Genomic DNA, 15313 nt, shown 5'->3' on the forward strand with positions numbered 1-15313 from the left:
TAAGCTTTTGTGTGGGACACAGGTGTTCATTTCTATAGGGCATATACTTAGAAATGGACTTGCTGGGTCATGTGGTAACTCTGTGTTTAGCCTTTTGAGGACCTACTAGACTGTCTAAGAAAGCAGCTGCACAATTTCGCATTCCCACTAGCAGTGTGTAAGGATTTCAATTTCTCTACATCTTTGTCAACATTTGTTATTATCTGTTGTTTTTATTATGGCCATCCTAAGGATGTGAAATGGTATCTTTCCCATTGTGGTTTTGATATGCATTTCCCTGATGACTGATGATGTTAACTGTATTTTCATGTACTTATCGGCCATGTACTTGCTATATATCTTCTTCGGAGAATTATCTATTCAGATCACTTGCCTGTTTTTATGAGCTGTCTTTTTTACTGCCGAGTTGTAAACATTCCTTATATAGTTTAGATAAAAGTTTCTGATCAGATATGTGATTTGCAAATATTTTCTCCCATTCTGTGGGATGTCTTTTCACTTTCTTGGCAGTGTTCTTTGAAGCACAGAAGATTTAAATTTTGATACAGTCCAATTTATCTATTTTGTCTTTTGTTGCTTGGGCTTTTGGTATCATATTTAAGGATTCACTGCCAAATCTGAGGTTATAAAGATTTGCCCATTTGCTTTGAAAGTTTTATTGTTTTAGCTTTAACATTTAAGTCTTTGATCTATTTTAAGTTAAATTTTGTATATCATATGAGGTAAGTGTCCAACTTTATTTGAATATAGATACCCAGTTGATCCAGCATCATTTTTGGAAAGACTCTACTGATTGTTCTCATTGGGTATTCTTGGCACCCTTGTTGAAAATTAGTTGACCAAAAATGTATGGGTTTATGACAGGTTGTCTACCAATTCCATCCCACTGATTTATATATGTCTATCTTTATTCCAGTACAACACTCTCTTGATTATCATTGTTTTGTAATTAGTTTTGAAATCAACTACTCCTTTTTTCTCTTTTAAGGTTGTTTTGGTTCTTCTGAATATCTTGCAATTCCACGTTAATTTTAGGCTCATTTGTCAATTTCTACAAAGAAGTCAGCTGGGATTCTAAGAGGGGTTGGGTTGAATCTGTATATCAATTTGGGAGAATGTTTCCATCTTAACAATAAGAAGTCCTCCAATCCATGAACATGGGATGTTTTTCTATTAATTTCTATCATATTTGTTTCAACAATGTTTCGTAGGTTTCATTATACTGTACTTTTGTCTGTTAAATTTATTTCTAAGTACTTTATTCTTTTTGATGCTACTGTAAATGGAATTGTGTTCCTAATCTCATTTTTAGATTGTTCATTGTTCAAGTGTATCAAAATACAATTAAGTTTTATCTAATGATCTTATAATCTGCAGCTCTACTAAACTCATTTATTAGCTGTAATAGTTTTTTTGGTGGATTCCTTAGGATTGTCTATATAGAAAGTCATGTTATCTGAGAATAAAGATAATTTTACCTCTTCCTTTCTAATCTAGATACCTTTTGTTTCTATTTCTTACCTAATTGCCCTGGCTAGAACCTCTAGTACAATGTTGAATAGAAGTGGTGAGAGTGGACGTTCTTGTACTGTTCCTTTGCCTAGTGGGAAAGCATCCAATATTTTACCATTAAGTATCAGGTTAGCTGTGCATTTTTTGTAGATACCTTTTATCAGGTTGAGGAAGTTCCCTTTTAATCCTAGTTTGATTTTTTTAAATCATAAAAAGGCACTGACTTTTATCAAATGCTTTTCCTAGATCTATTGAGATGATCAAATGGTTTTTGTTTTATATTCTATTAGTAGGGTATGTTACACTAATTGGCTTTTGAATATTAAAGCAAACTTGTAGTCCTGAGGAAAAATCCCATTTAGTCATGATGTATAATTCTTATATGTTGCTGAATTTGGTTTGCTAGTGTTTTGTTGTGGATTTCTGTGTTCATATTTGTAAGAGATATTGATCTGCAGTTTTCATTTCTTGTGATGTCTTTGTCTTGAGAATGTCTTGAATGTCTTTGACATTAAGGTAATACAGGCCTCACAGAATGAATTGGGAAGTGTTTACTTTTCTTGTAATTTCTGGATTCATTCGTGAAAAAATGGTGTAAATTCTTCTTTAAATGTTTGGTAGAATACAGTGGTGATGCCATCTAGGCCTGGGCTTTTTTTTTTTTTTTTTTTCCAGGTACTTTAAAAATTACTAGTACAATGTCTTTACTAGTTATACATCTCAGGATTATCCATTTCTTAAGCCAGTTTCAGTAGTTTGTGTCTTTCTAGTAATTGTTCATTTCATACATGTTATCCCATCTATTGGCTTTAGTTGTTCATAGTATTGTTTTATAATCCTTTTCATTTCTGTAGTCAGTAGTAATATCTTCTATTTCATCTCTGATTCTAATAATTTGAATCTTCTTTTTTTTTTCTTGGTAAATCTAGCTAAAATTTCTCAATTTTGTTATTTTCAAAGGACTACTTTTTGGTTTCATTGATTTTTTTCTCTATTTTAATATTAATTAATTAATTTCATTTCATCAACAACTTCTCTAATCTTTGTTATTTCCTTTCTTCTGCTTCCTTTGAGTTTGGTTTGCTCTTCTTTTTTGAGTGTCTTACAGTAGAAGGCTAGGCTACTTATTTGATATTTCTTTCTTAATACAGGCATTTAGAGCTATAATTTTCCTTCTAAGTTTTGCTTTAGATGCATCTCATATTCTCTTACACAATGTCTTCATTTTTATTAATTTCAAAGTACTTTCTGATTTCTCTTTGATTTCTTTTTTGATGTGACAGTTATCTAGGAGTGCATTTAATTTCTATATATTTGTGAGTTTCTCCAATTTTTTTCTACTACTGATTTTTAAATTTCATTGTACTATTGTCAGAGAACACACTCTGTATTATTTCAATCCTTTTATATTTATTGGTTTGTTTTATGGATTAGCATATGGTCTACTGTGGAGATTGTTCCATGTACACTTGTGAAGAATATACATTCTGCCATTACTGAGTGGAAAGTTCTATATGTTTGTTAGTTCTAGTTGGTTTGTAGTGTTGGTTCAAGTCTTTTCTTGTTGATCTTTTGCCTAGTTGCTCTATCAAGCAATTCTTTTTCCACTGTACGTCTCACCTTCAAACAAATTATATATTTTGCTTATTGTTTAGGCTTATTTATTGTCTGGTTCCCCCATTATAATGTAATCTTGATGGCAGTAGGGTTGTTTTCATTCACAGATATAATCTAAATGCCTACAGTGGTGCTTAGCACATGACAGGTTCTCAATAAATATTTATTTCATGAATAAATAAAGCTCTTAATGCACTGCTTATCACAAAGTAAGAGCTCAAGAAATTACAGCTGTTGCTGTTATTACTGATACCATAAATCTGTGCAAGTGTTTTTTGATGACTACACTAAGCAATCCTTCTAAATAACCAATAGCGAATGCTTCTAAATTGGCTACTGGTGGTTTGAAACGAAACTAGAAATGCCTCCTTGTTTGCTTCTTTGGGAAAAAGTGAGCAACAAGAGAAAAGAAAATAAATTGAACAAGTACAAAGAAAATATATCACATGTACATACTACACTAATATTACAGATGTCTCTAAAATCTGTTTGCAATCACTGCCTCATGTATTTTATACAACTCAGGAAACTGTAGGCTAGTGGACCTGAATGATACATAGGCAGTCATGGAAAACAAAAGTAGGAGAAAGGAGAAAAATTACTACTCGGGATTATAAAGATCCTAGTGATTTGCCTGCAGGAAAATAACTTAATAAAAGGGTATTGGCTCATAGGAAGAATGATATAAAGAAGTAGTTCACAGAAGCAAAATGATTTGACGTATGCAGTGCGTTAGGAAAGAAGAAAAGAAATATGTATTTTTGGACCCAATCATACTCAGAGAAATCTAAAAAGTAATTTAAAGACTAAGCTACAGATAGAGCTTGTCAATTTTAACATGAAAAAAGAACAATCATAGTAGATTTGTACGTAGAAGAGCTTCTGTAAACTTAAATTTTTAAAATTCCTTTCTTCTGGCCACCCCCCAAATTATACACATAAAACTACTCTAAGTAAATGACAACTTCAGATAAAAAAAGAAAGTGACAAACTTGAAAAGAAATAGATAAGATCTAATTGTAGTCACTGAAAAGCAGCCATTTTAAAGTCAAGAAGTGAAAAATTTGATTTCTGCCAATCAGCATAGTGTATATGTTGGGTATTTTGTCTAAAGAAAATAAAGTCAAAATCTGTAATAAATACCAAATATAAGGACATTTGCTATTATATTTTTTCCTTAGTCAATTATTACATTAATGTAGAAGTATCCACGGAGGAGGAAGAATGGTAGAAAGTAAAATGCAGAAGGGATTTAGAAGGAATCATTCAGAAAACACATATTCACAACTGTTCTTCACTCTACTATGATACCTCAAGCTTCCGTCCCATCTCTTTCCCTACCAAATTTCTTGAGGGAATATCTGCATCAGCTTCAGCTTCCTAAAAAAATCACTCACTGCTGGTATGCAAACTGGCTTAGGTCTCCACTTAAGTTTTTGGGCAGATGACCTGTATTCTGAAGGTATCAATCTCCTTTGCACCTCAACTTCACAGCTGGGCAGAAAACAAAAGGGCCAAACGACAAGCCGAGAAGTTAAGAGGGGTGCCAGAAGGACATGATGATAACCTTTCCAGAACATTAATGTTCAAGGTTTGCTGAAAAATGAATGTTTTGGGGGTGAGAAGTTGCAGTGACACAGGAGCCACAGGAGTCAGCATGAGCCTAGCATGATACTTTTTCAAGGTCAGTGAGTAAGGTGAATTAAGTGAACCTGCCCTTTACATCTGTTGTCAGAAACAAATGTCAGGCTTAACTCTGGTGGTGGTGGCTTTTGCCCAGGTTCTATAGTTTCATGTTTTTGAACTATATATAGGTATATATATAAAGAGCAAGGGTTTTGTTCTAAAACAAACCCTTGCTCTTTATATATAAACGGCTTTATAAATGGCTGCCATTTCTGTATTGGCCTTGTAAGTAATGAGTAACCAATGAGAAAATATATTCCTATGCAATAATTTATAGCAATGTGCTCCCACCTGCAGGGCATGTGCCTTTACTGACTTGAATAAGTTCTCTGAGTCAATCAGTCACAATCAAGTTAAGATTCATTGAAAGGGAGGAGCCATTTCATTGGGCTGGACATGCATACATTGTTAAGGAACTCAAAATTGTATCAGATATACCTTTTATACCTGCAAAGGTGCTGCCACCATATTCCTGAAGAAATTTGGTGGCAGCAGAGACTTCCAAACAGTTATGGAGAAAGATACAGATCTCTACCCAACCTAGAAGCTAAAATTTCCTAACAGGAGATCTATCATCACACCTCAGTTCTCTAAAACTGAAAGTACGGTTGGCTTGGCTCCACCCCAAACAGGGGATTCTGTCTTTTCAATCTTGTAAACCTGCTTCTTTTATTCCCACTGTGATTTTTTAAAATACTCAATGCCTTAACATTTTTAAATTTTAGTCTTAAAATGTAAGTGTGGATTGAAAAAAACATAAGAAGGATCAATAGTATGCTTGATAATAGGTCAAGGAACTATGTAAAGATAGAAGGAATACAGTGAAGAAGTGAGTCTAGTAAGTCAAGATGAGGCATAATTTCAACACAATTCTTTTTCTCCATGATCCTACTTTCACTGAAAAATTACTATTCTACAGAGAACTCTGACTTCTAATACTTTCGTAAACAATGCTTCATACATTATCAGTACAAGTAAACATGTAAAACAAATCTCTTAGGAAGTTACAATTAAATTTAGACATATAATTTAAAGCTTTCCTTTAAAATGTTTTAAAATAACAGAGAGATAACTCAGAAAACATCAAGTTTGGGCTGATTCAGCTAAATTGCATTGTGAGTTAGTTAGATTAGAATTTACTGGATAATTCATTTTTAGAAGGAAAGGGAAATCCTATTTCTGTCATCATGCTCTGTTCTACTATAACATAGCCCAATTGGCTTTTAAAGTTATTTTCATCCCTTTTCACTGTAAAGTTTTTGACAAGACCTATGACATAGACATAAGAGGCAGGGCAGAGATAGTAGGATAACCATGGGAAAGACAGGAAGAGACTCCTTAGAAATGCAGATATGAATATGAGACTACTGGGTAAACAGAGGAATAAACCCAAGCAGGTACTATGACTTTGAGATATACAACTACATAAATAGATACATACAAATTTCTACTAGAAATTACATTTTAGAAAAATTCTATACATTTTATGTAAGCTGAAGTACCTAAAAAGGCACCTAGTATAAGTCATGAAGGAAAATACAATGAATATTGAATGATGACAAAGGAAAAAATAAAATATAGACAAATGGCAAATTATTAGAGGAAAAATTAGGTTTCTGATGGACATATACTCTTTTACTAATGAACTAATGATCTCATACACAATGTTTGCTCTGAATGATTCATTATGCAGAGGTGGAAAGGGTCTAGAGTCTAAGAAAATAATTTCCTCTATCCCCTAAAGATCAGGCAATTACAGCACAGCTGGTATGATAATTTCATTAATAATAACTTGTAGTCTAGTACATTGGTGCTGCTAATGCCAAATGACAATCAGTCACAAATACTATTTCTTTAGTTTGCTGAATAGATAATGTATTATTTAATTTCTGCTTATTTTAATTGCATTTTGCTTCACAAATCAGAAGGTGGAACAAAATCGCATCTTGGAAGACTCCCCACAAATGTAATTACTGATATACTGTGTAAAAACCAGTGACTTTGTGGCTTGAGAGGTATAATGGAAGAGTTAAGATGATATTGTATAAAGTATAATCCAAAGCTCCAAAAAGCTATTTCACATCAAAAGAAATACTGTTAATCTCAGCTGGGAGAGAAAAATTGTATAACAGACAACTAAGACCCAAGAGAAGGTCTCATGAAAATAGATCCTAACTTCAGGGTTTTATAGCTTTACAAAAATAAATCTATTGTTACATTCCCTGAGAGATAATTCAGCCAACTTCAGAGCTCTAACGTGAATGTTTTGGGAGTGGAAGAAGGAATAACATCGTGCCCATCTATCAATTAAGTTCCATTTTATTGGCTTGTCAGGTATTTATCAGCAACTTTAAATCTAAGAATTATGGGAGCTCAAGACACTTGGCATCTTTCGGCTCATGGACTACTTTTCCTATTCCTAAATATCTCCAGGGCACAGAGACTGTCATTTCATTTGGCAATCCATTATGGTGCTCAGCTCCCTACCTGTCTACAAGTCTACTTTATTTCTACCTTGGAAGATCTTGATACAACCCTATTTTATTTTCTCAGATGAGCAAACTTGACGATGCAACAACATTTCTTTTTTAGTTCTTTATTCACTAGACTTGTTTTTATTAACCACAGAGGAAAACTGAGCTAATTCTAAAATGACTTTTATATACCTCCCTGGCTTTAATCATGAAGCAGAAATTTTCTTCAACCTTTCAGTTCTGTCTTGAGATACAGATCTCAAATTGACCCTGTTTGGTTGTGTCAATTCCAGTGTGCAAAGCGTTTTTAGGCTTTGAAGGAGAAAGGTTCAGGTTTCTCCAGAGAATAAACCATAATTTTCCCTCATCTATATACCTTAAATATTCCGTAAAATGCATGAAATTATATCTCTTCGTTAATATTTATATCTGATCGATTAATCAGTCTATTTAAAATACAAAAGAATGGAATTATTTTGATTTGATTAAATTATCCAATTTGATGAAGCAGGCAATAGGCAGCAACTTCTGCAGGATAATTAAAAGAACTCTTCCAGCAAATCCTGCTCGAGTTTGATCTTGAAAGCAACTATAGCTCAGCCACATCTCTCTATTCCATGTCCTTATAGGAGAGCCAACTGAATGAAGTCTTTCACATCTGTATGGAAAACTAGAGGTACATTTTCCCTACCAATCTTTAGACCTTAAGAAAAATCAGAAGACAAGTTTCTCAATGCAAGCAATGTTGCCATTTTGGGTAATACAGTCATTCAGTGTGCTTGAAAGGCAAGATGTTTAGTACTCCAGTACCTGTCCCACAAATGTCAACAGTGGTCTCAGGTGATGAGACCACTGAAAATGCCCCCACCCTCTTACAGTCCCCTTTAGGATTACAGCATTGTCACTGATGAATGCTGAGATCCATCCAAGTCATGTTGATAATTTTAAAAAAGCTTCCCTGATATAGGCAGCGGAGAAGCTGATTACTTGAAAATGAATATACTAAACAAAGCATTCTTTAAATTTAACAAAACCAATTACACACACACACACACACACACACACACACACACACACACACACACGTTGCTGGAGGATTTCAGGTAGTTTTATTTTCCTTTGGTCTATAATGCCAGTAAAGAGTAGTTAGCATCCGCTTATCAGGTGAAAAGAATGATTTACAGTCCCAGAGTTCAACCTGTTGCAGACACAGGGAACAGAAGAACTGGATTCAACCAGCAGTTTCTGTTCAAGAAAAGGTTAACATTCCAAATTAGAATTCTGGAGAGCAGGAGGTTGAAGACCATGTATAACATTTTTGCAAAAGCTTAGCTACATCATTACGGGCAAATATACAGACGGAGATGCCAATGGAGCTACAGAAAATAAGGAAGAAAAAAGGGACAAAGATAACCTTGGAAAGCAACCTGAGATTCTAACTCCCTACTGCCTCAATTCCAAATCCAATTACATGTCTAAAGGGAGCTAAAAGCTTAGCTGAAGGGTCAGTTGAGATTCTGACCACATGGCAGGAAGGTACAGGTCACATCTAACCTTTGCTGGTTTTAGTCGGTTCTGAGGACACATTTCCAGTCTTCTTCTTTTTTCTTGGGACAGGTACACATTTCCGGTCAAATGTAACAGGACTATATTGAGGGAGGCTGTTGAATTTTTTTTCAAATTCTTCATCCAGCTTTGCGGAGCTATTAAAAGGGGAGAGGGGAATCAATCAGCACATGACCAAATATGACACAGAAAATGACATGAAATAGATTTTAAGATATTCTATTTGAAAACAGGGTCTCTGGGAATTAGGGCATGTAAGTAAATTCTGTACAAGGAAAAAATACCTTTTCTGAAATGCTTGAGATTTACCAACACAGTTTTCTCAGTAAACTCATGTGACAGGTTATGTTATTACCTTAGAAAAGTAGAAACATCACTTATATTGGAATATTTCTGAAGTGAGGAATTTGGCATTCTCTCCACTAGCATGGGAGTTTTTCATAGAGTTCTGTACAAAGCATACTCTATTCATATAGTTTCTCATTTTACAGACTCATATACATGTATTTATGGCAAGCTTATTGGTAATATATTGGTAGTTTTGTAAGATTAGTTTCTTTTAAAAAATTTACTGACTACTGTTTGATTAAAACATACAAAACAAAAAGCATTAATATTAGGAAAACATTCTGGAGAGTTGACTAGAATGAAGATAAAACACTCAATGAGCAAAGTAAAGTCAGTTTTCAATGAATGCAACGGCACAGAGGCAACATGCTTTAACTTAAATCACCAATGACTTCAGAAATGCCACCAGCAAAGTTGGGCAATCTTTGGGCTGGTACTGACTGTCTCTAGGGCCCCACAGCAATGGCAACATGCCTGCTGGATCCTAGGCTGGCTTCTGACTTCCATTTAGTGAGACTTATTAAACTAACATGCAACCTAGACAGATGGAAGAGGCTGTAGGAGACCTGTTGTGTCTGGTAGATGGAAAATGGAAGGTGTATTGGGAAGAGGAGAGCAATTTTAGTACCAGCTTATAAGAAGCAAATGTGTTAGGCTGCTAGCTAAGGGGTGTCCTAAAAATGTTTTTAACTACAACTGTTTCGGAGGAATATACAAGAGTTGAGAAGCAGAGATAAGAGGGTCAGATGACCAATTGAATGGTCAACAGGAAATGGCAATTACGGAAGCACTCCCCTGGGGGATATGCTCCGAGTCCCCCAGTAGATGCCTGAAACCACTGACAGTACTGAAACTTACATACACTACTTTTTTTTTTTCCTATACATGCATATTGTACAGCGGCATATGATAGACAAAGGTATGATTTATGCACTGGGTGGAATGAAGTGGGATGGCATGAGATTTCATCATGCTACTCATTGTGGTGCATAATTTAAAACTTATGAATTGTTTATTTCTGGATTTTTCTATTTAGTATTTTCAGACCCAAAATCACAGAAAGCAAAAATATGGCTAAGGGGAAACTACTGTACTAAGTTCTATCAAGGCAATGAAGGGTGACAGGTGGAGGTGATGTTTTTCTCTTAATAACATCACCATTTCTCATTCAGTTAAAAAATGTTTATTCTGATGGAAAATCAGATACAATTGGATACTAATCAAATACTATCAGAAAGCTGTCTATAAGTTGTGAATTTTTCAGATACTCTGAATACCCAGAAGAAAACAGAAAATGTGAGATGTAACTCATAAGGTCTCTTGAGACTTTTCTTAAAAAGAGAACAATAATAATCATTTATGTTTTTCTTAGAGATGTCTATAAAATTAGATCTGTCAATACTGAGAAAATTTTTCTTGGCTACAGTTAACAGGTAGCACATTTTCTGAGATAAAAAAAAGGTTTAAAATGCTCATCTACAAATCTCAGAGCAGACTGACAGGAAATGGCATTTCTCCCTGCTTAAGTATTATTCTGGCGTGTTCTGAACAAGGCAAACCCAAATATTCAAATCCTGACAGGCCAATATTTAGAGGGAGAAAGGAGGAAAAGGCATTGAAGTTTACTGTTAATTTAAAGCTATAAAAAAAAATCTCCCAGTTATACACATGTGCCTTCCTCAGAAATGATTAAAAAACAAACACATACAATCCACATACCAATCTCTTTTCAGGAACAGATTTTCAAGATTGTTTCACTTATCTTGTTCCTCAAAGAAAATTGATGAAAATCTCTCTTACAGCTTCAGCAGTTTCTACTAGAAGCATCAGAGAAATGCTTCTGTTGGGGAGCCTCAATGCTTGCTTTATTCCCCTAGGACCTCACACTGCCTACATAACACCTGCTCCTCTCTCGGTGTGCAGACCCACAAGGCAGTGGCAGTAATTCTAGACTACAGAGAGCACTGGTCTAGATGCTTGCGGGTCATTTTAAAAAGATATTCGGCATTCAAACTATAATTTGACACTGAAATATGAGGATTTTCATGTCATTACTTAAGTGAAATGTAAGCAAAGCTAGTTTGAAGTAACTTTGGATTTTTTAAAATATTAGAAATTAAATACATAAAATTATAAGCAAAACTAATTTTAAGTACTTTGGATTTTTTAAAATATTAGAAATGAAATACATAAAATTATAAATATATCATTTCAATAAAAATAATCTTAAAGAGCCAGCACTATGGGAAATAATTTCTACCTCGCTACTTTGTGATGACCTAGAGTCTTAGAATTAGTCAGACTTAAAGCACTGTAACATCTAAGGAAAAATATATTATTCCACAAACAGATATGCAAGTATTATGAATAAACCAAATACAATACACCCAATGCATACAATTTGCATAGCTTTAAACACACTTTTGAAAAAAATATGGTGAATGTACTTATTTCATTGTACTTATTAACAATGTACTTATTTCTATTCAAAGTATTCTTTTCAAATTGAGCCAACAACAAATCTCAAGAATTTTCAAAATAGTCTAACTGAATATGCAGATACTTTCCTCACCAATATAAAGTATCGGATCTCCTAACAAAATGCTTTATATTAAGATGGTTATTAACAGTCTTTGGCATAACACTAAATATAAAATAATTCTTAGTGATTTTATCTTGATGCATGCCATTGCTTAATACTGCATTTCAATACACAATTAATGTATTGAATGTTCTCTACAGCAGAATATATGACCTCATATTTTTAGCTTAGAGCAACAGAAGACAGCTTGAACAAAATAAGGTTGGAGATAGAAGCATAATTTCATTTACCTTACATTTTTCAGCTGTCATGATATTTTCTAAACAATAAATACATACAGTATGTAAAATGGGTAAAATGTAAACATGCTAATACTATCCATTCTAAGTTTCACATGGAAAAATGCATCCTGGTGAAGGGATGTCGATTCAAACCCAGGTCCAAGTCTAAAGTCTATATATTTTCACTGTTCTCAAAATGTGAATGATATTGTCATTCACATGACCATGTTAACAACAGGTATGATGTGATGCACTTGATTTGTGTTCACTAGGGTGCCAACTAAGACTGCAGGCAGTGCTGAGTGAGTAGTCAAAGAACAAGCATGAGTAATCAGTGATTTGTTACCTTGAAAATCCTACCCACACTTGAGGCTTGTGTAGTACAGGTGATTGTGCTCACAGGCACTTACCCAAGGAGACAGTCTTCCTTTGGCTTTGTCTTCTTGAACTTCTTGCTCCCACTGGTCCCACTCTGACTAAATGTCCAGCTTTCTTCATTCCAACACCCTTCATGATCAGAGGAGTTTCCTTTTCCTGAGCTTCGTTTTCCTAAGAAAATTCAAGACAAAGGATGTGTTTGGTATATGGGTGGGTGAGGGGAGATGATCTTAGTTGTTTCACAAGCAACCTCTCGACTGCTTGCATATCATTTGCATGATGCCAACTGTAGCTATTTCAGAGTTCTCAGAGTGATTCATGCTGGACCACCTTTAATAATGGAACATGCAGAAAAGTGACTTAGCGCTTCTGGGATTAATTGTCACGTAATTCAACAGGTATCACATGACTCAAAGAGACAGACTAACTGCTGCTAGCTTTTCCATTTGAGAACCAGCCAAGGTATGGGAGTCCTTTGCTGGTGGGCATTATCCATTCTAATTTCCCTACAACTCACTGAATTGACATCCCTGTGGATGAAATAGGCCCAAGTATCTTCATTTGGGGCTTGTTAAACCTAGGATTCACACTTTTTGTTGGAACATAGCTTGGCAAAAGGTAGTCCTCCAGCCAGATGCTATATTTTAAAATAGAGGATTTATATAAAACACTAAATGGAATAAAGGTCAACACATTAACTATTTTCTGGATATTATAATGTTTTAAAGAGCTCTTTGGTTCAAGTGATCCACCAGCCTTAGCCTCCCAAAGTGCTAGGACTACAGGTATAAGCTACTGTGCCTGGCCCACTTCAGTTACAGCTTTGATTACCTAATAAAGAGAACTACATAAGACATTTGCTTCTGGAGCCTACAGGTGAAGATTCTGACTAACATACGTGCTTGATTCAGGAAATTCCATCAGTTTTAAAAACCAAACCCAAAGCTCTGAATATTTAATAGTCATCTTTCAAAACAAAGAGCCAGCCAATACCAGCGGGGGGAAGAGATTAAAATTACTTTAAATACATCCTGAGAACTACCTAAAAAATGAATACACTTCCGTTAATGGTGCTAGAAAACATGTAAAATAACAAATAATTATGATCTATAAACCGTAAAGAAATATAGAAATATAAGGAATTATTTTGATACCATGTTGTTCTTTATGGCAGTTGTTTTCAATAGGTCTAAAGGTGAAATTCTGCTTGGTTTTTGAATTCTTTTCAGGTTTGTAGGAGTTACTTACCTCTGTCAACATTAGCTCGCAGAGAGGTGAGCATGCCCTCAGACACCAGGGTTTTATAAAGAGCACCTTTGCAAGACCTCTCGGATTTCCTGGAACCGCAAGTTTCTATTTTTCTGTGACAGTCACTGTCCTCAGGCTTGGCCTGTCCTGATAGGCTGGGTGGTAGTGCATCTTCCATGGGCGTCAATGGTTCTGCTTTTATACCCTCTGGCGCCTCACCAGAAATGTTCTTGCTAGCAGAAATACTAATGAAATCTGGAGGTCTTGACTCTTTGGTGGTATCTGAGGATTTCTCCTTTGACATTTTCTTCTCTCTTGATTTCACTTTTTTCTTTGGTGGCTTGGCATCCAAAATGCTTCCCTTGCCACTTGAGGATGTGCGGACCTTCTTGCGAGGGGTATCTCCAAGTTTCTCTATTCCCCAGTCTCCCTTTGCGACGGCTTCAATGGTATATATGACGCTCTCAATGTCAGACTCAGAAGACTGCCTCTTTTTGCAAGTCTTCTTGGGTGTGGATTTATCATTTCCATGTCGATCCATTTTGCTTTTCTTCTTTTTCTTTTTTAGCTTTTCTGGCTTGTTTAATGCTGCAGGATCCTCAATGATCATAATTCCATGAGGATGGCACATGTGATCCTTTCTACTGGGAACATCACTAATTATTATCTTGCTACTGGCAGAATAAGAAAAATCAGGAAAATGACTACATTTTTGATCTTCTTCTAACTCTTCCTTTCTAATTTCTTTGGGATCTTCCATTTTTATAGCCATTATGTCATCTATTTGCAAAGCCTCAAAATTTCTCAATTCCTTAGAATCTCTTACATTTTCCTTAGCTGATTTTTCAAATTCTGCTTCCTTCTGTAACCTGGTTTCATCTGTTTTCTCCCTTTTAATTTCTTTTTCTTCCTTTCCCTTCTCTAATTCTTTAATTCTTCCACTATCGGATTCTTTTGCTTTTATTAGCTTTGATTCTTCCATTTTCATCCCTTCTGATGCCAGGCACATCTAAACAATTAAAACAAAATGGGAGAGCATCCAAAAATATCCTTATTATTCCACCTTCAAAATTAAAGTTTTCATTTATATCCATTTTAAAAATAATCAAAACACATTTTAAACTTTATAAGAATCAGCCCACTTCTGCCAAACTAACTGAAATGAATCAAATTAATAGAAGGCTGTGGGCACTGTTATACAGTCATTTAACTCTCGTCAAACATATCTCTGAATTGTCATTTCCCAGCTTCAACAGAAGCTTTTCCTATGAAAACAAGACCTGGTAGAAGGAGGAAGGGATTCGGAGTTGAAAGACCCAAGTCTGATTCTTAGTTTTGCTACTTATTAACTTTGTGACCCAGAATGAATCACTTGCCCCCTCATTCCTCTGTCGCTTTTGTAAAAGGAAAATGATCCTAGAGCCTATCTCAGAGGATTCTGTGTGGTCTAAGTGAGACGATGTACTTAATTGTAGTACAGGTTGAATATCCCTTATCCGAAATGCTTGAAAACAAAAGTGTCTCAAATTTTGGATATTTTTTTGATTTTGGAATGTTTGCATTATATACTTACTGGCTGAAAATTCTTAAAACTGAAAAGCAGAAATCCAAAATGCTCCAATGAGCATTTTCTTTGAGCCTCTTGTTGGTGCACAAAAAGT

General features: G+C 34.9%; 1 protein-coding gene across 27 annotated transcripts in view; it reads right to left on the reverse strand.

Annotated features, from left to right (window-relative positions):
- BBX (BBX high mobility group box domain containing) overlaps nt 1–15313 on the reverse strand; it is a 279823-nt gene that overhangs the window by 24438 nt on the left and 240072 nt on the right. For all 27 annotated transcript variants that reach the window (XM_077993981.1, XM_077993978.1, XM_077993976.1 and 24 more), the window contains 3 exons: nt 13653–14661; nt 12437–12575; nt 8844–8992 (listed from right to left, as the gene is read on the reverse strand). In XM_077993981.1, coding sequence (XP_077850107.1) covers nt 8844–8992; nt 12437–12575; nt 13653–14661 — 1297 coding nt within the window. The remainder of the gene's footprint in view (nt 1–8843; nt 8993–12436; nt 12576–13652; nt 14662–15313) is intronic.

This window comes from Macaca mulatta, chromosome 2 (genome assembly GCF_049350105.2).
Source record: "Macaca mulatta isolate MMU2019108-1 chromosome 2, T2T-MMU8v2.0, whole genome shotgun sequence".
Classification (NCBI taxonomy): domain Eukaryota; kingdom Metazoa; phylum Chordata; class Mammalia; order Primates; family Cercopithecidae; genus Macaca; species Macaca mulatta.